Source organism: Saccopteryx leptura, chromosome 4 (assembly GCF_036850995.1).
Source record: "Saccopteryx leptura isolate mSacLep1 chromosome 4, mSacLep1_pri_phased_curated, whole genome shotgun sequence".
NCBI lineage: Eukaryota > Metazoa > Chordata > Mammalia > Chiroptera > Emballonuridae > Saccopteryx > Saccopteryx leptura.
This window is the reverse complement of record NC_089506.1, coordinates 180,972,465-180,998,109: the sequence shown is the minus strand read 5'-3', so window position 1 is coordinate 180,998,109 and position 25,645 is coordinate 180,972,465. Positions and strand designations below refer to the sequence as shown.

Sequence of the window (25,645 nt, the reverse complement as noted above, 5' to 3'; positions counted from 1 at the left end):
AAAGGCAGGGAGCCTCCTCTCTCTTACAGTTGTCTAAACAGTCCTTGAATACATGTGACATGTATATTATCTTTTACGGGTACCTATAAAGATTTTAAAAAACTTCTTTCTATAAAATAAATAATCCTTTACTCTTCTTCTTTTCCTTTTTGTAAAGTATATTGTTCAGATAACACAGGTCCGGGGGGTCTTACTCTTTCTGAATCAACACAACCCGGCACAGCACAGGGCCAACTTGCTGCCTCTCATGTGTTTGTGTATAAAATCTTTACAGAACACCCACCTGCTCAGGAAGCTCGCCTGCAAAGGACTAAATAATGTATTTTAAAAGGAAATATATGTCGTGATAAAGGAAGTCGCACTGTTCCAAGCACTACTGATGCTCTCAGGAACCCCAGAAAGTGGTCTTGGTGTTCTTTATACCACCTGCCATCGACAGAGAAGGGGAACAAGTTACCTTTTTGTGCAAGGCATGAAATTCGCTGTACCTTTTCTCCACAAAATGTTTTCTTCCGTTCATTAGCACTTCTATCTTAAACACCTAAGGAAAAAAAAATTAAAAAGATTAATTCCACCAGTTTAAAACCCTCAATTGTCTGATGTGGTAAGTTTGTGACCATGATATATTTCATCCCTTTAATTACAGTAGCTGATTCCCCCAAAACCCAGAAGGCTCAGGAGACCCTGGACTCAACAGCACTGATTAATGAGCTCTCAAGCCAAACACTCACTAACAAACTATAGGATCCCTGCAAACGTCTGGAAACAATGGAAACTTAAATGCCTTAAAACGCACCTTAACTTTTTAATCACAGGACACTCCTTCCTTAAAATTATGTCACCAAATGCAGATGATGGTATTGAAATAAAAATGTGATGCCATGGTGAGAATCTGGTGAAAACTGCAGAACCGCGACACGCCATTATAGGTGTTTCAATGGCGGTGCTGTGTCATCTATAAGACAATCATGCAAACAGTGGTGCATTTTAGGTTAATTTCTCACTAACCTGCATATTCATTTCTAGTCTCAGTTGGGCTAATTCTGCTGTTAGCAACACAGGGAAAATGTGGTAAAGGTTCATTTTCCCTGCGTGATACGAGTGACAGCTTGTGCTCCTACCTCCAGAAGGTTGAAAGGCCAGATGAAAAGGCTCTCTGTGTGCACTAATTAGTAGGTACTAACATGACATTTTCTTGATTTTTAGGTCAGTGGGTCAAGACTGGGAACAAGGGATGAGAAATATTGTGAAATGCTCATGAAAACACAGCGGTAAGGCAGCAGGGGGTGGGGTGGGGAAGGACACGGGGCAGGAACTGAAGAGAAGACGCTCTATTATTTTCAAGAGTTTGTCATTGGCTCCTGCTTTGTGAGCCTGTTTGTCAACACGGAGATGAAGGAATACTGTTCAGTTACTTAATAAGCCTAATTTCCTATTACAGTTGCCCTTCAGAAAAAAGCAAAAGTTGAGGTCACAAAAAATTAAAGGAAGTGTTAAATGCAAACTTACTTTATCCTTACAAAGAATTTAGCATATGAGATACAAAACCACACTGTCATTATAAACCCAGTTCCTGGAGGTTCTATGTTTCCGCTTTATATGTAAATATGACTTTTTTTTGGGTGGGGGGAAAGCCAGAAATTATGTCATCAAACAAAATGCATTTGTATTTTTGTGCTTCTTAAAATCAGAAACAAGATCTTCTGTTGCTGTAAGACTCAGTTTAAGAAACCTACTTTTATTAAATAAGTGGCGAATTTTTACCAATTTAATCAACATTTTAGTCTAACGTTTAGAGAGTTTTTCAAATAATCCTCCTAAAAATACTTTTCTTTGGTGAATTTGTGAAAATATTTTCTTCTACAAACATACACATATGCTTCAAACTCTCAGATATACCTACATGCTTTTTTAGAAAATAATTGTTTACTCATTCCCTCAAGAAAATTCTTCTTCTTCAAAGACCCTGCCAGGAATAGAGCGAAGAAAACACCCTGAGAAACACAAACAAAAGAAGCGAAGCTTCGACGTGGCGGCCTGGTGAACGGGACGCAGAGCCTCCTTCGCAGGGTCAGGCCCCAGATTTACATCAGGACTATGTGGAAGCAATGGAAGAGTTTCTATCTGCTGAGCTGCATGAACTGAGTGAAGTTATGGTCTGAGTCCAGTTACTTAAGGTTTCATCACAAAAACCACCACTTTAATTGGCATGTTTGCTGCAGAATCCAGAGATGGAGAAAGTGGATGATTTGTAAGGTTCAACCCACTAGGTCACCACTCAAGGTGGTCCCTCTTGTTGAGGCCAGAAAAACACATGATACTGTGGCTGCCTCATGGAATGTCATCCCTTCTAATGACCGGATGGTTCCATCACCATGGTCCACAGGGACTTTCCACAATCCCTAAGTTCATTGTGAATTTAGTGGGGTGGGGAGAGGGCATACACACACAGAGGAAAGGGTACGAGAAATTTTAATTCTAATATTTTTATTATGCTACCATTTTAAAAATGTACAATATACCTAACATTGCTCATTTCTTTTCAATTCTTTTCTTTTTTGTATTTTTCCGAAGTTAGAAGCAGGAAGGTGTCAGACAGACTATCTCTTACATGCGCCAGAGGGGGATCCACCTAGCATGCCCACCAGGGGGCGATGCTCTGACCATCTGGGGCGTTGCTCCATTGCAGCTGGAGCCATTCTAGCGCCTGAGGCAGAGGTCATGGAGCCGTCCTCAGTGCCTGGGTCAACTTTGCTCCAGTGGAGCCTTGGCTGTGGGAAGCGAAGAGAGAGAGAGAGGAAGGAGAGGGGAAGGGGTGGAGAAGCAGATGGGTGCTTCTCCTATGTGCCCTGGCCGGGAATCGAACCCAGGACTCCTGCACGCCAGGCCAACGCTCTAGTGCTGAGCCAACTGGCCAGGGCCCATTTCTTTTTAATTCTGGGAAAACACCTTGGAAAGGAATCTGATTAATCATGATTTCCATGACAATGTGAAGCAAAAACTGGAGTCAACTTAATAAATCTTATTTTCCTGAACTCCATACCATTTTTTTTTAAGCATTCAAAGATACATGTCGTTCCTGGCTGCCCGGGAAACCTTTTCCTTGCTTTGCTCTCCAGGAAAATTGTAGTTGTTATCTACCTCTAAGATGGAGGCAGCCCGGGACAATGTTTGTAAAGCTCCAGGCTCAGTATCTGGCATTCCTTCTTTTTCTTTTAGAACATGTATTTCTTGAGGGCCTACAATGTGCCCAGTAGTGGTTCTAGGCGCCGGGTACTGAGCTCTGAAAAGAACAGGCAGGAGCCCAGCCTTCATGGAGCATACATCCTATCTGGTGAGGAAGGTTTACTAAATGAACAAATAGGGTGATGTAAGAAATGAGAAGAACTGTGAAGAATACAAGAGAGTAATGAGACAGAGCTGGACAAGGTGCCATTTTAGACAGTGGGGTCAGAGGCCTCCCTAAGCAGAGAGGCGGCAAGAGGTACAAAATCTGAAGGGAATACCAGGAATAAAGTACATAGGAGTTGAGTGTGGCTGCCTTTGGGGTTTCGTACTGGAAATGAGTGGACAAGGACTATTTGTTTTCATTCCTATTTATTTATTTATTATTATTTTTTTTTAGTGAGAGGATGAGAAGCAGAGAGAGACTCCCGCATGCACCCAACTGGGATCCACCCGGCATGCCCACTAGGGGGTGATGCTCTGCCCATTAGGGGCCCTTGCTCAGTTGCAACCGGAGCTATTTTTTAGCATCTGAGGCAGAGGCCATGGAGCCATCCTCAGTGCCCGAGGCCAACTCGCTCCAATTAAGCCATGGCTGCAGGAGGGGAGGAGAAAAGAGAGAGAGAGAGAGAGAGAGAGAGAGAGAGAAACAAAAGGAAGAGGGGTGGAGAAGCAGATGGGCGCTTCTCCTGTGTGCCCTGGCCATCAATGACCCTGGGACTTCCACACCCTGGGCAGATGCTCTACAATTGAGCAAACTGGCCAGGGCATATTTTTTTTTTTTTTTTTTAAGTTAAGCCTAGGACAAGGTGGTTTCCATTACTGGCCAAGATGGAATACCGTAACTTAGCCAGAGACAGATTTAAACTCCCACTTGAAAAAATGAAAAGACTGAGTATTTTTTCTTTTGTTTCCCTTTCTTGTAAGAAAAATATTGCTACAAGACATAACCAAATGGGACTACATCAAACTAAAAAGTTTTTGCACAGCAAAAGAAACCATTAACAAAATGAAAAGACAACCCATTGAATAGGAGAACATATTCAGCAATGATACATCTAATAAAGGAATTAATGTCCAAAATTTATAAAGGATTTATACAACTCAAAACCAAAGAGGACATACAGATGCCCAATAGACATATGAGAAGATGCTTAATGTCACTAATCGTTAGAGAAATGAAAATTAAAACCAAAATGAGATATCATCACAGAATGGCTATCATCAATAAATCAACAGGCCCTGGCCAGTTGGCTCAGTGGTAGAGCGTCAGCCTGGCATGCAGGAGTCCCGGGTTCGATTCCCGGCCAGGGCACACAGGAGAAGCGCCCATCTGCTTCTCCACCCCTCCCCCTCTCCTTCCTCTCTGTCTCTCTCTTCCCCTCCTGCAGCCAAGGCTCCACTGGAGTAAAGTTGGCCCGGGCACTGAGGATGGCTCTGTGGCCTCTGCCTCAGGCGCTAGAATGGCTCTGGTTGCAATGGAGCGATGCCCCAAATGGGCAGAGCATTGCCCCCTGGTGGGCATGCCAGGTGGATCCCGGTCGGGCGCATGCGGGAGTCTGTCTGACTGCCTCCCTGTTTCTAACTTCAGAAAAATACAAAAAAAAAAAAAAAAAATCAACAAACAACAATTGTTGGTGAAGATGTGGAGAAAAGAGAAACCTTCTGCACTGCTGGTAGGAACGCAGACTGGTGCAGCTACTGTAGAAAACAGTATCAAGTTTCCTCACAAAATTAAAAATGGAACTGCTTTATGACCCAGTGATTTCAGTTCTGAGAATATATCCAAAGAAAATGGAAACACTCATTTGAAAAAATACATTTATCCCTATGTTCATTGTGGCATCATTTACCAATATCTGGAAGCAGCCCAAGTGCCCATCAGTAGATGAGTGGATGAAAAGGCTGTGGTGCATTCACACAGTGGGATACTTACTACCCAGCTGTAAAAATGAAGGAAATCTTACCCTTTATGACATCTGGACTTACAAGGTATAATGCTATGTGTAAAAACTGCCAGTCAGAAAAAGACAAATACCACATGATTTCACTTATATGTGGAATCTAATGAACAAAATAAACTAACAAAAAAACAAACAACAAAAAAAAAAAACGAGACTCGTAGACATAGAGAACAGACTGACAGCTGTTCAAGGGAAAGGGGGTTGGGGGATGGCATAAAATAGGTGAAGGGATCAAGCAAAAAAAAAAAAAAATCCCAAAACTCATAGACACAGACAACAGTATGGTGATTACCAGAGGGAGAAGAGGGGGTAAATGGTGATGGAAGGAGATTTGACTTGGGTGGTCAACACACAATACACTATCCAGATGATGTATTATATTTATAGAATTATATACATACTTGAAACCTATATAATCTTATTAACCAATGTAACCCCAAGAAATTGAAGAAAACCATAAAAAATAAATAATAAACATCTAAAAACTGGATAAAATATGAAGAAAGAAGGGCTCTCAGGACATTGGACACAAGGAAATGAAGACAGTGAGAAGGCAAACAAGCAAACTGTGATTGTCCCAGGCAGGCCCCAAGGGCCCCTGATTCAAGGAGATGAAGACTGGAGTGAGGGAAGCCAAAATAATCTCTTCAGCATTCAGATGAATTCTAATCAGTACATGGGTTTGGGGAAACTACCCAATGATGCGGAGAGATGAGAAAGAACAGTGCTCAGAGCTCACCAACAACTGGGCAGAGTGCCTGTTCCCAAAAGCCAGGCAGAAAACCTCATAATTCATGAGGCTCTAGTTACTCAGAACAGACTTGCCTTAATAGTGGGCAAAATTTAACTGCACACTTAAAAAGCTCTTTTAGTCCATTGCAACAAAGTTTAAACAAAAGACTTGAAGAGAGTGTATTGTTTCTGAGCAATTTAACCACATGCCAAAACAAAGCTCAAGAATACTTTTAGGTATAAAAATATCTTCACTCAGCAAGATAAAATCCAGTGTCTGGCATCCAAACAAAAAGAAACAGAAAAATATAACTCATTAAGAGAAGAAAAACCAATATATTGAAACAGATACTGAAATGACACAGAAGATAAAATTAGTAAACAAAAGCATTAAAATCATTACTCCAGCCTGACCTGTGGTGGCATAGTGGATAAAGCGTCGACGTGGAACACTGAGGTTGCCAGTTCGAAACCCTGCACTGTACAGTCAAGGCACATATGGGAGTTGATGCTTCCTGCTCTTCCCCATCTCTCTCTCTCTCTCTCTCTCTCTCTCTCTCTCTCTCCCTCCCTCTCTCCCACCGCTGTAAAATTAATAAATAATAAATATTTTAAAAAAATCATTACTCCAAGGACAGTTCTTCTGCTCAGAAATCCAGAGGAAATGACTGTGTTAAGTGGAGACATGAGAGATAGAAAAAAGACAGACAACAGGTCTGGGTCCTGTTGACAAAATCAACAATGGTCATGATTGAAAAAAAAAATACACCAGACAGAATTAAGAGCCGATTAGACATTGCAGAAGAAAAGATTACAGTGAAAATGTAGCATTAGAAACTGTCCAAAATGAAATAGAGGAAAAACTACAAAATAAATAGAACATTCGTGAACTGTGAGACAACTATAAATAGTAACGTATGCATGTAATTGCAGGAGAGGAGAAACAGGTTAGGAAGAAAGACAAATATATTTGGAGAAATCATGACCAAAAATTTCCCCAATTTGGTGGATACTAAAAACTTAAAGATTTAAAAAGACCAATGAACCCAAGTACAAGAAACATGAAAAAGAAAACCCCCAAAATAAAAACCAAAGCATGTCATAATCAAATTGTCTAAAAACAATAAGAAAATCTGAAAAGCAGCCAGAGAAAAAGAGATGTTACATAGAAAAGGAAGATATGCTTAATGACAAATTTATCAAATATCTCTATAAATAACCAAGCTTACATGAGTGACTCAATGCATATTCTTTGGTTATGTTTTAACTTATTAGGAATGTATTCTACGTAAACTATCATGTATAAAATAATATGTACAATTAAAATTCAGTTAAATCTTTATTAATTATTTTTAAAGTATTTTGATAGTTCTTTTCAGTCAGATAATATTAGCAACAGCAATAATAGTACTTATCAGTGCAGGCACTGCTCTAAGCTCTTTACTCATAATAATCACTCATTTAATTCTCACAGCAATCCCACATGAGCTCGGTCAGCACTATTACCTTCATTTAACACGCATGGAAACTGAGGCATGGACGAAGTAACTTGTCCACAGGAGAGCTGCATTTTGAACCCAGCCATCTGGTTCCTGAATCTCCCTTTTTAACCACTGCACTTGACTGACTCCCAATGAAAAGACTCCCTTATATAGTCCTATTCATTGGAGAAACTGAACACTTCGAAATAGGAGAGACCCAGAAACATTCTAGAGTGATGACGAATCTTTCCATCCCTTTTCTTCCAAAGTTTTGTCCTCTGGAGGGGAATTTGCAGGGTCAAGGGGCACTGGCAGAGATGGGGCACGGCAGGAGGTCCTGTGCTCTTCTCCAATCAAAGCACAACACTGATCTACATAAAAAGTATGTAGATCAGAAGAATACTTTTCTAAATAAAATACTACATCTATCCTGTTCCAAATACTTGATTATATAATGAAAATATAAATATATGCACACACACATAATTATAATATTGGGAACCTTATCATGTTCAGTTTTCAGAATCAATCTATACAGCATTGAAGACAATTATTTTTACAGAAGAGACTGTAAATATTTTAAACCTTATCAGTGTAAAAAATCACGGTTTAACTAGCAGAAACTAAGAGATGAACGGGAAGGAACTGGGTGAAAGAAAGTAAATGGGATACCAATTTTTCCTCTTACATAACTGCTAGCCAGAAGACACTGCTGGAAACGGGTAGATGAAGAAAGTGGGTAAAGTTACAAAGTAACAAATAGACATGTTATAATGTTAACTTTAATGATGAAATGAAAATCATATCCATGCCGAAAACTGTGTGGAGAGGAGAGAAATACAAGGGTGCAATGAACCATATTCCTATTGCAAAGTGGAGGAACAGACATTTCCTGAGACTCATACATCAAGGAATAGAGAATACAAGTATAGAACTTACATCAAAAATTTATCAACCAAGTTCTGGTTCAGAAAGGTACTTTATTTTCCTTTCATATGTTTATATAGTGTTGAAAATTTTTCAATGTAATGTATTACTCTCAGACATCCTGATAATGACATGATCACTGCTAAATGTTTTAGTTTTAAATCTCTGGGATGATAAAGAAAAGACTTTCTTGAATTTATGATATTCATAGGATTACAAGTTCTCAGTTTAAACTCTAGTACTGATTAATTTTAGCTGCTGCTCTTTGACAGATTATTTGATTATGAAAAGTCTCTATCTTTCTTTTCCTCTTAAATGGTATCTACATGACATAAAACCAATCAATCAATTTAGAGTGAGTGGAAAAGTACACTCAAATACATCAGGTCATACATGTTGGTTGGCTAACAGTTTTTAAAAAAAAAATTAGTTTCAATAATGCATAGCTTTTGCCTGACCAGGCGGTGGCACAGTGGATAGAGTGTCGGATTGGGATGCAGAGGACCCGGGTTCGAGACCCTGAGGTCGCCAGCTTGAGCGTGGGCTTATCTGATTTGAGCAAAGCTCACCAGCTTGGATCCAAGGTCGCTGGCTGGAGCAAGGGGTTACTCGGTCTGCTGAAGGACCATGGTCAAGGCACATATGAGAAAGCAATCAATGAACAACTAAGGTGTTGCAACGAAAAACTGATGATTGATGCTTCTCATCTCTCTCCGTCCCTGTCTGTCTGTCCCTATCTGTCTCTCTCACTGACTGTCTCTGTATATAAAAAAAATAATAATGCATAATTTTGACTTAGATTTTTTTAACAGATGTGAATACTGCTCCTTCTTTGATTAACTGAGTTGTTGTGACAATAAATCACATATTAAGTCAAACAATTAAGAATTCTGGAAGGTATACCAACTGAGCTTTATTCTCCTTTTATGATGTGCTTTGAAAGAATAAAAATAGATAAATAAATTTACCCTGCACTACTTACTAATTTGGACAAATCTAAATAACTGAACTATTACTAAAATAATGATAAAATGATGTCTACTATATCAGTTTGTTGGAAAATAGATGTCTTGTGCTTTGTATGATGCTTTGAAAAGGAAAGAATCATTACTAATTATGAAGTGGTAGATGAAGTCTCCAGAAAGAATCATAGAATGGTTTTCATGGGTATTTTAGGACAGCCTACCTCTTTTCATTTTAGGGCTGTGTGAGAAAGGAATTTGTGTTTGAAATAGTTTGTCTTAAGGAGGAACAAAAATCCATTATTCTTCTCTCAAACTGTTCAGCTACAGACTGATTGTACCTCCTTTTCACAAGGTTATGACCAGTAAAAAGGAACAACTCTTCCACCTGCCCCCCAAATCCTCCAGAATCCACCCAACCTATCAATCCACAGCTCTCCTGGAGGAGCCAATCACAGCTAAATCCTTCTTAAACCTTCCCCATGCTAGGCACCACCAACACAGAGCATGGTCATTGACCACAGAGCTCACAAGGGAGACTCTCTAGGTCAGGGGTCGGGAACCTATGGCTCGTGAGCCAGATGTGGCTTTTTTGATGGCTGCATCAGGCTTGCATACAAATCTTTAATAAAAAAATAAAAATATAAAACATTCTCATGTATTACAATCCATTCATTTCCTACCGCTCATGTTCATGGTTGCATGTGGCTGGAGCCAATCACAGCTGTCCTCCGGGACAACACCAAATTTTTATTGGACAATGCCTAACGTACACGGGTTGTTGTAAGGTCAGGAAGAAAACTTCCCTCCTTTTAATCAAGTAGTCAGCTAGCTAATTGTAGAAACCCTTTTGACGAAGAAGATGACTAAAAGAAAAAAAGATGAGGAGTATCATACTTTTCAGCAGGAATGGACAGAGGAACTCACCTTTGTAGAGAGAGCAGGTTCTGCAGTGTGTCTAATATGCAATGATAAAACTGCATCAATGAAATGGTCAAATATAAAGCAGCACTTCAACACACGCCATACTACATTTGCATCAAAATATCCAGCGGGGGACAGCAGGAAGAAAGCATGTCAAGAGCTACTATGCAGAGTACAAGCTAGTCAGCAGCAACTCTAAGTTTGGACCCAACAAGGTGACTGGAATTCAGCTAGCTTTGCTGGTGCTTTAGCAATTGTGAGAAACAGAAAGCCATTCACAGATGGGGAGTATGCCAAAACATTCATGCTTGATGTTGCCAATGAACTTTTTGACAACTTTTCGGATAAAGACAAGATAATCAAACAAATAAAAGACATGCCTCTGTCGGCAAGAACTGTTCACGATCATACCATCATGAAGGCAAATCAAATTGAGGACATAATGTGAAGGGCATAAATGCAGCACCATTCTTTTCTCTCGCTTTGGATGAGTCAACAGACATAAGCCATTTATCCCAGTTCAGTGTGATTGCAAGGTATGCTGTCGGTGACACACTACGTGAGGAAAGTCTTGCTGTTTTGCCTATGAAAGAGACAACAAGAGGGAAGGATTTATTCAAGTCTTTCACTGAGTTCACTAAAGAAAAAAAATACTGATGGATAAACTTATTTCGGTGTGTACTGATGGTGCTCCGTGCATGGTGGGGAAAAACAGAGGATTCGTAGCACTTCTTCGTGAACATGAAAAGAGACCCATCCTAAGTTTTCACTGCATCCTACGTAAGGAGGCGCTTTGTGCTCAGATGTGTGGCGAGCAGCTTGGTGAGGTGATGTCGCTGGTCATTCGGGTGGTCAGCTTCATTGTTGCTCAAGCTTTAAATGACTGCCAGTTTAAAACACTGTGGATGAAGTTGGGAATAATTATCCTGGTCTGCTTCTGCACAGCAGTGTGCTTTAGTTGTCAAGAGGGAAGGTGCTCAGCCGTTTCGTGGCTTGTCTGAGTGAAATCCAGACTTTTCTTGAAATGAAAAATGTCAAGCATCCTGAGTTAGCTAACACTGAGTGGCTCCTGAAGTTCTACTATCTCGTGGACATGACTGAACATCTGAACCAGCACAATGTGAAAATGCAAGGCATTGGAAATACAGTCTTATCCCTTCAACAAGCAGTGTTTGCATTTGAAAACAAGCTGGAACTCTTCATTGCTGACATTGAAACAGGTTGTTTACAACACTTTGAAAAACTGGGAGAGTTTAAAGATGCATGCATAGCAAGTGGCCCTGCTCAACATCTTAATCTCCAGCAGCTAGCGGGCTTCACATCTAATCTCCTGCAGTCATTCAAAGCACGCTTTGGAGAATTTCGTGAGCACACTCGTCTTTTTAAGTTCATCACCCATCCACACGAGTGTGCAGCGGACAGCGCTGACCTGAGTTACATCCCCGGTGTCTCCATCAGAGATTTTGAGCTACGAGCTGCTGACCTGAAGGCCTCAGACATGTGGGTGAATAAATTCAAGTCACTGAATGAAGATTTGGAAAGACTTGCATGACAGCAAGCAGAGTTGGCAAGCAAACACAAGTGGGGAGAAATGAAAAAACTTCAACCCGCGGACCAGCTGATTGTCAAAACTTGGAACGCGCTTCCCATCACATACCACACACTGCAGCATGTGAGTATTGTTGTACTGACAATGTTTGGCTCTACGTATGCATGTGAGCAGTCTTTCTCACATCTAAAGAATGTTAAGACCAACCTACTATCACGTTTAATGGATGGAAGTTTCAACACCTGCATGAAGCTTAACCTTACCACGTATCAACCAGACTACAAAGCCATCAGCAAAACCATGCAGAAGTCACATTAATGGTAAGAAGTACTTTATTCATCATTGGTTAGCAACAGCATAACAACATTATTAAAAAGAATTCAGAGACTTATTGTACTTTAAAAGTGTTGGTCTTGCCTGACCAGGCAGTGGCACAGTGGATAGAGTGTCGGACTGGGATCTGGAGGACCCAGGTTCAAGACCTCAAGGTCGCCAGCTTGAGCGTGGGCTCATCTGGTTTGAGCAAAGCTCACCAGCTTGGACCCAAGGTCACTGGCTCGAGCAAGGGGTTACTCGGTCTGCTGAAGGCCCGCAGTCAAGGCACATATGAGAAAGCAATCAATGAACAACTAAGGTGTCGGAACAAAAAACTAATGATTGATGCTTCTCATCTCTTTCCATTCCTGTCTGTCTGTCCCTATCTATCCCCCTCTCTGACTCTCACTCTGTAAAAAAAACCCCAAAAAAAACCCCCAAAACAAAAAAGCAAAACTGTTACATGGTGTCAGTTGGACACCAGACTCATTGGGGTGATCTCTTTGTAAGTTATATAATGTTATATACCTGACACTAATATTTCTTTATCCAAATATTTATTGAGCCCCTCCTATGCACTAAGCACTTTTAATGTGTCTGATGTCTATCAGAGAAGTAATGTGACAAAGAGCTCTGCCCTCATAAAATTTACATTCTAGCAGGAGAGACAAATTAAAAAAAAAAGGAAAGTTAATTATACAGTATGTTTTCGAATGTGATTAGTTATTATGGGGCAAAACAGAGCCAGGTAAAAGGGACTGGGCGCAATGGGGAGAAAGTTACAATTTTACACAGAATGGTCAGAGATGGCAGTCGAAACCTACGAGATTTTTTCACAGATCCTAACTAGTAATGGTTTCTATTTATTGCGTATCTTAAAAGTTAATCTAGTTTAAAGAAAACTCACTGATGCACAACTGTTTCTAAACTAAGCTTAACTAATTAAAATTTTACATTAATTAGAAATTAAATACATAAAAAAATTAAATATGGAAAACTTAAATTTCTGCATTTAATCACCTTTTCCAAATCTTAGAAAACACACTAGTGGCAAAGACTCTCACTAAGAAGTTCGGAGTCTAATGAGGCCAGGCTCAGCATGTATCACTGTCATTCTTCATGTAGAATCAGCATTTCTAAACCCACATATAAGGAGCTGCTAAAGAGGAGGGGGGAAAAAAAAAGAAATTCCAAGAGCTTCTCATATTGATTTATTTTATGCCAACAAAGAGATTCTCCTAGTTACATGATATATCATAATCACTTAATTTGTCCGACTTCTTTAAAGAAGGGACAATGGATTCAAGAAAAGGTGTTGACTTGCAAAAATAAAATCATTCTGCAAGTTTTCTGTAGTTTGTATGGGTCGTTTTCCCTTGGTAATATGACATGTGTGGTCTCTGTAGAGAAACTATAAATGTAAAACTCTAATTCATGCTGCTCCCAAGAGCCTGGGCAAAATCCAAAGCAGCCCACAGCTAAAAACTCCTCCACTGCTCCCGAGGGGAGGGAGGACCACCTCCTCCACAAGCCTGGCCTCTAGGTTAATGTATTAGCCATGTAGTTACACCATCAACGTCACCTGGATGAGAGCACTTTTTTCTTTCCCGCCACAGTGTTCCCTCATGGACAGAGCCAGGGCTACTATGAACCTCCTGCCAGGCATTTTCTCACAGGGGACCACACAGATTTTAAGGAAATGTTTTGATGAAGTCCTTTCCTGGGGGGTTGGGGGGGATGGTTCACAAGATAGGAAACTAGTATCTCCAACCACAATTAATTCAGTCCTTTTCCGAACATTTGCTAAGTGTCAGAGCATGCTTCGCCAACGCTACTCTTTAACAAACTGAAATTCACTACATCAGCCTCATATGGGCTCAGGCAAACATCTCCAGCCATGGAGCTGCCTGGCCCTCAGAGGAAACAGGATAACCAATTTAAATATAGTTGAGAGGAGAAAAGAAGAGTTTTATTACTTTTGTTATATAGCTTTTCATGGGGTATATCACAAAAGTAAGTTAATCTAAATATATGTGAAGAACAGAAACAAAAATGTATAAGGATGAATAAGAATGCTTATTCATCAACTATGGACAGAGAGTGATATGAATTATTGTTCCACACATCAAAGTTGAAAAAAAATTTTATAAATTAAAAAGTACATTTATAATTATAAAAAATTATACACAACCTAATATTTAGTAGAATAGTTAATAAATGATGGCAAATTCATATGTCTCGGAAGATTAACATAAAATGGTATTAATCTTGTCAATATTTTTGTAAAATAAAAGCAGACTATAGAAAGAGTACAGTTCCATGTCCGAATGAATTTATGTACACAATAGTTGATGTACATGTATACTTCTTTGGGAGAAGAACCACCAAAATGTTTAGGTGGAATTATGGGTAACTTTTTCTTTTTCAGGTTTCCCCCCCCCCCCCAATTTTTCTGTATTACAGATGTAGATCTCATATCATTTGCTAAAATTTTGAGTGAAACATGCTATGTGATAAGAAAAAAATCAGCTATAAATGCAATAATATGCCAGGTCCCTCTGACAATCAGTAGCCATACAGATAGAAAAGTCAGTAAAAAGCTCCAGACTTGTTCGCAGTATATAATATGAGGAGGTTGACCAGAAAGGGAATGAATAGAGTCTGTTTATGACTATTTACCTGAGTTCTCTGATTTCCAAACACGTCCTCTGGCCGTGGAGGAACATATAAACACCCCACTCCCAGAGTCCGGGCAAACACTTGCACTCGTTCTCAGGAAGGGACGGATGTGGTCAACTGGATACTGTTAAAAGGGTTCAGCTAGGATATCCACGATAACGTGACACATAAAATCAGGCCCACATTTTTCTAAAGTTGTTATAACCTGCGCCTCCATCATAAGAGAAGGATTTGTTGGGCCCTAATACATGTGACTTGTGTAGCCAGAGTCTGGTACTGGGACAGGAGCTGGCATCAGCTGGCTACCTGGTCCGACTCCTGGTTACTCTGCAAAAACACGTCATCCCTCTGGCAGATGAAGAAGAGGAATCTGTCGTTTGTTTTTGTTCTACTTAACATCATTATATCCCAGTGTTTAATCACTTTCCTAATATATTAACAACCTTGAGTTAATCCTATCTCTTTAATATGCTTTCTGAAATAAAATAAAACTAAATGACTGATTTTTCTGGCCACGGACACAGAGCACTACAAGAAACACCACAAAAGCAGGGTGAATGAAGCCCTCTCCATGGCTGCAAGACAGGACTCCCAATGGGTTTTGTACTTTTTCAAATTCAAAGATATTTCCACTTCATTAACACGATTCTTCATTCTTTATTTCTCTGTTAGCACCACGGAGAAATTCCAGGCTTTAAAAGATTCAAATGACTTTTATCTAAATCAGACCTAGGCTCTCTCTGCTCAACATGCCGATTTACGTGAAATCTCTGAGAGTTTCTCTGCTTCCACAAAACTGCGGGTGCCACTGCCCATCACGCCCAAGTCTGCCTCTTTGCACAAACAGTCCAAAACAGTTTTCCTGATCTGTTTCAACTTGAAGTGTTGTCAATATATGGATTGTCTTGCTTTCTAATTCAGTGAAAAATCTAGTTTTCCATTAGTCTCTGCCTTTCTAATTTTCGATACAGCTTTACTAAATGTAATTATTAAAGGCAGATTCAAGAAAGCAATTACTGAGCTACTGGTTTGTATCTCTGAAGTCTTAATAAGTGGCAAAAAGTTGTAATTGCACTAAGAGTCTTACATACACTTTTTTTCTATGGATTGGACACACACACCCTCGAAATAGTAAATGGGAAGATTTAAAACAGTATATAAAACATCCTTTCTTAAAACACAAGTTTTAACCCTCATTTAAACTTTATTCCAAGGCAGCTCTGTCTGTTGTAGGGTCAGAAACAACCTCTCAAAAAGGCAGCATTCCGCTCTTCCTCCAGGACTCTGTGACTTCACTAAAACACTTCCCTTCCCCGGGTTTCCTTTTGTTTCTCCATCTGTAAACATGTGAGAGTGTTCAACTAGATGGCCACCAAGTAATCTTTCAGCTCTAGAAGTCTATGAAATTTATCTCTGCTAGGCTTAGTCCTATATACAGGACAAACGGAGTAAGGAATTACACAAATTTCAAACCACCACTTCCAAGGCTTAATATGTAGGAAAGAAGAAAAATGCAATTCATGTAAATAACCTAACTAATAACATAATTAATAAAAAGCAAATTATACAAAATGCTATCCCAGCCCTGACCGGTTGGCTCAGTGGTAGAGCGTCGGCCTGGCGTGCAGGAGTCCCGGGTTCGATTCCCAGCCAGGGCACACAGGAGAGTGCCCATCTGCTTCTCCACCCCTCCCCCTCTCCTTCCTCTCTGTCTCTCTCTTCCCCTCCCGCAGCTGAGGCTCCATTGGAGCAAAGTTGGCCCAGGCACTGAGGATGGCTCTGTGGCCTCTGCCTCAGGTGCTAGAATGGCTCTGGTTGCAACAGAGCGACGCCCCAGATGGGCAGAGCATTGCCTCCTGGTGGGCATGCCGGGTGGATCCCAGTCGGGCGCATGCGGGAGTCTGTCTGACTGCCTCCCCGTTTCCAGCTTTGGAAAAATGAAAAAAAAAATGCTATCCCAAGGATATAAACAAAGTTATCTTCCCAAAATGTCCGAAGGAATAGCTGTGCATATGAATGGGGGATGGAGCCTCTTCTGTGGTAATCCCAGTTTTGCGACTTGGCTTTCTATCTGTAGGCACACAGGAGCAGTCACCATGTGGTCACTTAACAGTAGTCTTGGACAAACAGCCGATCCTGAAAAGGGAGCCACTGTTACCAAACCAAAATGCCTCTGAATCATTTAGTAGTCATCTAGTAATCACTTCATCATCCCAATCTCAGTATTGTCACATTATTTAATAACTAATGAGAGGCACAGGAGCAGGTGACTGTCATAGTTTACAGATGAGAAGAATGAAGATCAGAAAAGTAAACGACTTTAAAAGTGTCACCGCTAATCAGCAAGTGGTCTGAGCTCCAGAATATGATCCCGGGCCAACTGTCTGTAACGGTCACCACTGAATAAGGCCATTGGAGCTTTTGTCCCTGTGACTTTTCACTCTTCAGAAAAATCTTCAGTGCTCTCACTCATGTCCCCTGGTTTGTCAGCGCCACTCAAAATTGTAGTTGTCATTCACCTTGAACATCATAAAGCTACAGCAATCACTTCTATCTTATATTAATTTAGTTGATATGTGAAGAAGTTTACTTCTGAATTTCTAGATTCTATGCTAATGGATTTTGGACAGTGTCCTTACATCAAGGCCTAAAAATTTATAATAAGCATCATTACTACCACTGTTACCTGAGGGTGCACCTGCAAACTTAAAACCACACTGTGGTGGTTTTTTTAAATCCTTCATGAAAATCTGACATCAAGAAAAATAATTTTATTTAGCCTGACCAGGTGGTGGCTTGGTGGATAGAGCATCAGCCTGGGATCCAGAGGTCCCAGGTTTGAAACCCTGAGGTTGCTGGCTTGAGCACGGGCTCATCTGGCTTGAGTGCAGGCTCATCAGCTTGAGCAAGGGGTTGCCAGCTTGAGCGTGGGGTCATAGACATGACCCACGGTCACTGGCTTGAAGCCCAAGGTTGGCTTGAGCAAGGGGTCACTGGCTCAGCTAGAGCCCCCAGTCAAGGAACATATGAGAAAGCAACTAATGAACAACTCAAGTGTCACAACTACAAGTTGATGCTTCTCATCTCTCTTCCCTCTTGTCTGTCTGTCCCCCAACCTCCCCCCAAAATATTTTTTAATTAAAAAAAAAAACAGAAACAAACAAGCAAACAGACTATTCCTTTAAATCCATAATGAAGTTGAAAACCTGTACACGAGTCCGATACTGAATCATCCTTCTTTCCAATTGCAATACACGAAGAGTCTTTCCCATGGGGCAGCCACAGAAGCCACCAGAGGTCTTTTCCTAGGGCGCCTGGGGAGCAAGGAAGAAGGTTTTTCCAGGAGAACAGACTCCAGATATTTGCAGAGCAAATTAATAAAGGGATCGAAGTGAAGTTTTGTTGATCCCAATAACATGAAGGCCATCTAGCAAATTTTCTGTACAGTCCAGAGCTGAGAAAAAGGATCAAGATTTAGAGTTTGCCATGCAAGAATAAGGAGCCCACATTCCAACTCACCCACCAGATAAGGCTGAACCAAGTGTCCAAGCAGCTGGTATGAGGAAGGACTACTAGTCAGCCAGCTGCTGGCCAGAGATGGAGCTTCTGGGAAAACAGAATACCTGCCACTGTTAAGTCAACAGCTTCCTTCTTTAAAGTGAGTCGGTGAGGACAGGGGCTGTCATTAAGCCACAGAAACAGCTAACATAGAATTTGACACGCAAAATGTTAAAGATAAAAGCTCCAGGTCTGCTATTCAAAGAGCACCAAGATAGACTCAGAATAAAAGCTTCTTAAATACGTAAGCACAAGTAATTATAAACACAAATCTGAAACAGTTGCTATAAAGATTTAAGAAAAGAGAGTGAACATTCAACTCCTAACTTTAAAACACCAAGAGAACATAAAGGACCCCCGTGAAGAACCCTTAAGAGGGACACTGGGAATGGACCAGAAGGAACTAACTCCACAGAAGATCTGGAAACAAAAAGCAGAGATCCAGGTCTCGTTGGAAACAAAGTCAGGAGCACATTTTGCTCCCACAGTCAGAATGAACAAGTCACGATGTGTGGACACAGTGGGAAGTACTGTGAGTTTTGTCTTAATTTTAATATAAGTAGCCATGATACCAGGGATAAATCACTTGTTCTCACGTATGGCTCCAGTTACTTGATTTATTCAGTAAAAAAATATATTGCTCACACCAATGTGAAAATGTGCTAGACGCTGGGAATACAGTGAACTGACAGCACAATGCACAGGCTTATAGATGCTCAGAGGGAAAGGACTATGGAGAGAGCATGAAACAGGACATCACTGAGAAAGTAGTGAAGAGACATTGAGACCTGATGCCTAAGGGAGAATCGAGGGGTGGAGGTGACCTCGGCCAAGAGAGAAGCCTAGCTTAAAAAGAAGCATTTGAGGAACTGAGGCTGAGGCAGGAGCTCAGGAGGAAGGAAGAATCCAGAACAGCCTCTCAGCTAGGCAGGGGCCAGGCCATGCTGGGGCTCCTCAGCCAGGCTAAGGACTGATTTGCCTTTACCAAATGAGCAAGGAGAACCTCCTCAATGACTGGAAACAGGAGCTGACCCCATCAGATGTTCAGAACTATCTTTCTGACTGCAAAGTAATGGATTCTAGAGAGCTCAGAGTGGATGGGAAAGACTGAATAGGAACTTATTAAAGTCTTCTCCAAAGTTCCATTCCACATCAGAAGTTTTGTTTCTAATGTTTTCACTTAAATTTTTTTAAAATTACACCAAGTCAATTAAAAATGAACCCAGTTATATAACAATTACAGAGATAGAGAGATAGGCCTTTTTAAAGGTTTAAAAATGAACTTACCAGGACCTTTTAAGAACCCTCTCATAAAAGGCTATTTTTCTTTCCTAATCCGTACAAGACCAACAGAAGGCTGCTCTGCTGGTTAAGATGACAAGAGGAAAGACCACTACAGGTCTGTGGTCACTGGTTGTAGGATGGAGAGAGAGGGGGCTAAGTGGTCCTCCACCCTCACCCACAGAACATGGAGCCCCCTATAGGGCAATGAAGGCAGTGCAACTAACAGTCTGCAGGTGTTCCCAGAGGAAACACATGGAGGAGTGGGAATGCAGAGTGGGGGCACTGAGGAGAGAGGCAGGGGGATACCATGAAGGCTGGCCAGAGGAGAAAGGCAGAGGTAGAAGGCAGCCACAGGCTCCGTCAGTGCTGGACCAAGGGTGAGGTCAGCTGCCCACTTAGGTCAAATGGAAAAGAGAACAAAGCAATAGATACAGTAATACCAAAATCACCATTGAGGTAACACCAGCAAGAGAACGGAATTTGAAAAGAGAAGCAGAACTGACTTGTCCTATAAAGAAAACTGTGGGGGCGAAGTCTGAGGTCCCAAGATTAACTCTACAAAAAAGGTATCTGATGACAGGCACCCACATAAGGGTGGGCTATGTCCTACAAGCTCCAGGCAAGCATTCATTGGGATGAAACACTGTATTCTTTTTACAGCTGGTATTACATGTTACAATGACCAACTTTGGGCTGCGGTCAAAAGTATGTAATGGCCTGACTGGTGAAGGCACAGTGGCTAGAGCATCGACCTGGAATGCTAGGCTCCCAGGCTTGAAACCCCAAGGTCACACGGGCTCATCTGGCTTGAGCATAGAGTTGTTGGCTTGCGCGTGGAATCACTAACATGACCCCATGATCGGTGGCTTGAGCCCAAGGTCGTTGGCTTGAGCAAGTGGTCAGTGGCTCGGCTAAAGACCATCCTCCCATCAAGGCATGTATGAGAAGCAATCAACAAATGACTAAAGTGCCATAACTATAAGGTGATGCTTCTCACTTCTCCCTTCTTCTCTCTCTCTCTCTCTCTCTCTCTCTCTCTCACACACACACACACACACACACACTAAAACAAAACACAACAAAACAAAAAACAACAACAACAAAAATATGCAATGATTAGGCTGGGTACATGATTTTGAAGTATAAGAAGAAAGTATCATCCAAGGGCCTGGTTCCTAGGCAGCATATAACTGGAAGAAGGTGACAAGGTAGGCAGAGCGTAAGTATCTGCTGCTTAGTCATGATCGCAGGATGTGTTTGAGAACAGAGAAGGCACCGAAGCCAGTCATAGGAAAAGGGAAACAGACTGACAGTGTCCTAAGTGCAGTTTTCCATTAGCAGCATTCTCTCCTGCCCCCACCTCACCCTGATTAAAGGGAGAGAGATGGTCAGCAACTACTGACTCAATAGAATCACACGCGTGCGCGCGCACACACACACACACGCTCCCGAATTCCTTCTACTCACTCACTCCTTCATCAAAGCCCGCCTTCTTCAGGCTGAGCCTTGGAGGAGCAGTGGCGATATGGCCCTAGTTTTTAATCCTTCTCCATATTCTCATAACCTTAGTCCTGAAATAAAAGAGGAAAAGAACTTCAAAAGTAAATGTATTCAATAAAAACAAAAGGAGGAGAAACGGGGTGATCACGATCCTTTGTAGCCAGAGGATCAGCCGAGGAGAGCAGAGGTGTCAAGACGCCCAGACCCGAGGCAGAGGCAACCTCCAGTCCTGAGCAGCACCACGGCATATTCAAGTTCTAATGCAACTGTGTTCCACTGAACTTTTTCCAGTTACGTTTCTTTCTCAAAGTAAACTTTATCTCTGGTGATTTTCTTAACTCCCTAATCTTCTCCCTTTATGGCTGCTACTCCTAAGAGTAAAGTGATGGTTCACTATTTATAGAATAAACTGATATCTTCCTGCCTGGAACCTACAAACTGTCAATTCACTCTGGCCTCAGAGCTGCATTCCTCATTAGTGAAAAGCATGCACCAGAAAGAATTATTCCATTAGGTAGTTTACAAAAGATAACCACACCAATGTGCTATAATCTTGTCACTGCTGCGGGGTCTGCCCCTCGAAATCAGTCATTCCTTCAGCAAGCATCTATTAAATTCTTCTGTGGGCTGGGCTCTGAGCTGGCATACGGTGGGCACAGCACAGACATGGTTTCTCCCCCCATGAGACTCAGGGATGAGATAGAGATGAACCAATTGTTAGCACGTGATTATCACTGAAATAGGAGCGGGAAGGAAATGCAGACACTGTCAACGTCATCTGAATGGGGAAACCTGCTTTAGTCTGGGCAGTGAGGGCAGTGATGGGTACTGCAGAGAGTTACTACTCTTGATGACATGAACAGGCTAGGGCAACTGTTTTCACAGTCTACACAAGCCTGTGCCGCCTGCAGCTCTCTCCACCCTGGTACTCAGACCCTGGACTTACCTTTGGAGACTAAAATCCCAGGTCCAAATTCCAGCTTTACCACTTACTGTCTGTGTGCCCTACCGTGAGTTAAAGTCACAGGGCATCAGTTTTTTCAGAGATCATAATACTCTCTCTCTCTGTGGGTATTTAAATAAGTTAATATTTATAAAGCACAAAGTATGGTGTCTAGCATATAGTAAGCACCCACAAATAATACGTATTATTATTTTCATGTCCTAAGTGTCCTTGAACTTTAATGTATTTAAATGTACTTAATGACCCTTCATTCTAATAAATTTGAATGCTTTTTTCTAGCTTTGGTAATGAAGAATCAGAGCCATCTTAGAATGTGCCCTTTGTTCATATCGTAGCTAGTCTATTTCTTTTGGAGTACATAAGACAATTTCATAGGGTGAAAAGTGACACAAAAAGATCAACAGTGAAGTCTCCCTGGAACCCCAAAACACTGACCAGGTCACACCCTGCACTGCCTCTTTGGGTTCCCACTGTTAACAGATCCTTTTGGCCTTGCTCTGTGCACATTTGAACAGTGTTCTATCTTCCCTTCCACACAAAAGGCAGCACATTACACACTGTTCTACCTCCTGCTTCTTCACTTAGCAATGGAGCTTGGCAATCTTCCCATATGAGGACACAGACTGTCCTTTTCCTCCTTTTATTGCTACATAATAGTCTATTGCATGGATACTGTTATTATAAATGTCTCTTTGGCTATATTTCTTTTTGGACTGAAACAAACTTCCCTAATCATAGTTTTAGCAGGAGGTGATGGAAAAAAAAATGGATAGAAATATATCATATTTTCACTTGCCTTCATTGTTCTTAGTCAAAACTCACAGTAACTAATTATTTTTGGTACATTTTACATAAACAATCGACATAATCACTATGCTCCAGTTTACAATAATAATTTTTCCCTTAAATTACTTTAAAACATCTGTTCTGTATTTCATATGTAGCAGGATCATTTTTCCTCCTGTTTATATGGGAAAAGTGCCGGCTGCTACAGTATCCAATCAGTTACCCCAGGAGATGTCAGCTGTCAACCGAGAGTCTCGCACAGCGATTTCCCTCTCTCCTCTCCCTTCCCATTCTGGGTGAGCTGTCAAGTTTCTAGTTTCTGATGTGCATTTACATCATTCAATGACATCTGACAGCAGTGAAAGGCCACAGAAAACTGCTTATTGATCAGAGCAAAACTAGTTGACGGAACAGATGAGGTTGTATCACAGAAATGCAGCCACATTCAGGTGATGACATTTTGCTCCCCGTACACAAGAGCTTAATGGAATACAACTTCATTATATCATGCCACTTGTGCTTACAGCACCAAACCCATCTCCTGACTGTTTTGTCTATGTGGTGATGAGGACAATCTATCTGCGCTGGTATCAATGTATCACTAACCTGATTCGGTCATGAACGCTTGCAAAATACCTGAGAACCTGTCCTGACAAATATACCAAGAGACACTGAGATCTCAATCTTACTAAAATCTAATTGCGCTGTCCTTAAAAAAAGAAAAAGAGAGTTACCACTTACTGAGCCATAACTGCTCAGTTTGAAACTTTTATAACACTATGTAAAGAAGTTTAAATGGGCACTTCTTTGATTCCTGTGACGTGGTCAGAAACATAATCAAAAAAATGGTAACTTGAGATACACTCAAAATTTACTTGTAAATGGGAGAATTTAATTATTTCTAAGGACTAAAATAGCAGATCAAGGCCCTTTGCCTACAAACTGTTCCCTTTAAAGATAACAATTTTAACCACTTCCCATTTCCACTGCCAGTGCAGATAGAGGACTGTAAAGTTAGACATCAGCACATGTCTCCTACAGCATCATTAAGCCAAGCAAACCCTTGATATTTTACCACAAACAAGAAAAGGAAAAGGCAGCAAATGGGACAGAATTACCAGCCTCCCTGACTCCTAGGGGAAAAATGCTAAAATTTCACCCCGAGGGTTGTCTGGCTTTTATCTCTTCTCTTTCATTTTTCTCTTGAGGCTGGAGTATTCTCCCAAATGGTACATTCCCAGAACAAGTCACAGCCTGGCCACATCTGCATCCTATCTGGGCTTTATTAAATAGCTTCTTTACTTCAATAAAATGTAAGAAAAACTTAAGTTAGGAAAAAGCATACTCATTTTAAAATTATGCTTCATGCTAAAGGCTCTGAAGCCTGCTCTATTTTTGTAAGAAAGAGATAAAAAAAAAAAAAAGTAGAGACAAGTTAAAGCTTTAGGAGAATTCTTTAGGGGGGTGGAAGAAACGGTGTCCCATCAAAGGTAAGGGATGGGGAAGAACTCCCTCCCTGGTGGGTCAATACTGTGGAAGGTGGAGGCGCCACTGAAGGCCTGCGCTGCAGCATCAGGGGCCTGGATCCTAACAGAGCAACAGGGCAAGTCACGGGCTCACCGCCCGGCTCAACTCCCGTCCCTTCCACTTACCGTGGGGACCTCACCAAGTCATTAAACCTCTGTGCACCTCACTTTCATCTATAAAAGGGGATACTAACAGCATATAAGCCTTAATGCATTGCTCTGAGGAGTAAACAAGCGTATGCATGCACGGGAGGTGCTTCGCATGGTATCCAACACCAAGACAAATGTGGACATTACTCACTTATCCCCTTCTCCTTATGCAGACCTTCAGTTTAAAAAATGAAAAGGATAGAAGACAGAGGAAACTCAAGGCAGAGACTGTATTAAAAAAGAAATGGAGAGAAAGGGTAAGAAGAAACCATAGATTAACAAGGGGCCTGTCCAGGTGGTGGTGCAGTGGACAGAATGTCGGACTAGGATGCGGAGGATCCAGGTTCCAAACCCAGAGGTCACCGGCTTGAGTGTGGGCTCATAGACATGACCCCCTAGTCGCTGACTTGAGCCCAAAGGTCACTGGCTTGAGGTCCAAGGTCACTGGCTTGCCGCTGGCTTGAACAAGGGGGTCACTCTGCTGTATTTCACTGGTCAAGGCACATACGAGAAAGCAATCAATGAACAAGAAATCAACGAACAACTAAGATGCTGCAATGAAGAATTGATGCTTCTCATCTCCCTCCTTTCCTGTCTGTCTGTCTCTATCTGTCCCTCTCTCTGATTCTGTCACTCTCTCTCTCTCTCTCTCTCTCTCTCACACACACACACACACACACACACACACACAAGATAAAACAAGGTAAACATGAGTCTGAGCAAGAAGAGGGTTTTCGGACCTGCTTAGCAGCCTACTTTGTGCCGAAGCTTCTGCTTCCCACCTCACCGAGGTCCTATTTCTTTCTTCCAGCCAAGATCACTGCTCTCCTCTGGGCGCCAGTAACCCTGCACCAGCACAGGGTCCTGCCTTACCGGCGGGCCTCCCCCTCAGAACTGAGGTTCTGTGAAGACAGAGGCCACGCCCTTTCCTCAGGGCCGCAAGGCCCCGCAGTCCAGCTCAGCAAGCATAGGCTGGGTTGGCTCAGTGATCACACACGCTGATCACTGTCCCTTCTGGAGGGCAGGCCTCTCAAAGGTGGTGATGTAGGTCTGAACAAGGGCTGTCCTGGAGTGGTTTCTGACTTTTTACTTACAGCATCAGCTTGCATACTGAGAAAA

The 25,645-nt window shown here is 41.6% G+C and overlaps 1 protein-coding gene across 1 annotated transcript in view; it reads right to left on the bottom strand.

Moving 5' to 3' along the window:
- The window catches only part of SNX24 (sorting nexin 24), a 185,845-nt gene that overhangs the window by 84,366 nt on the left and 75,834 nt on the right, over positions 1–25,645 (bottom strand). Inside the window, exon 2 of the mRNA XM_066382099.1 lies at positions 458–541. Coding sequence (XP_066238196.1) covers positions 458–541 — 84 coding nt within the window. The remainder of the gene's footprint in view (positions 1–457; positions 542–25,645) is intronic.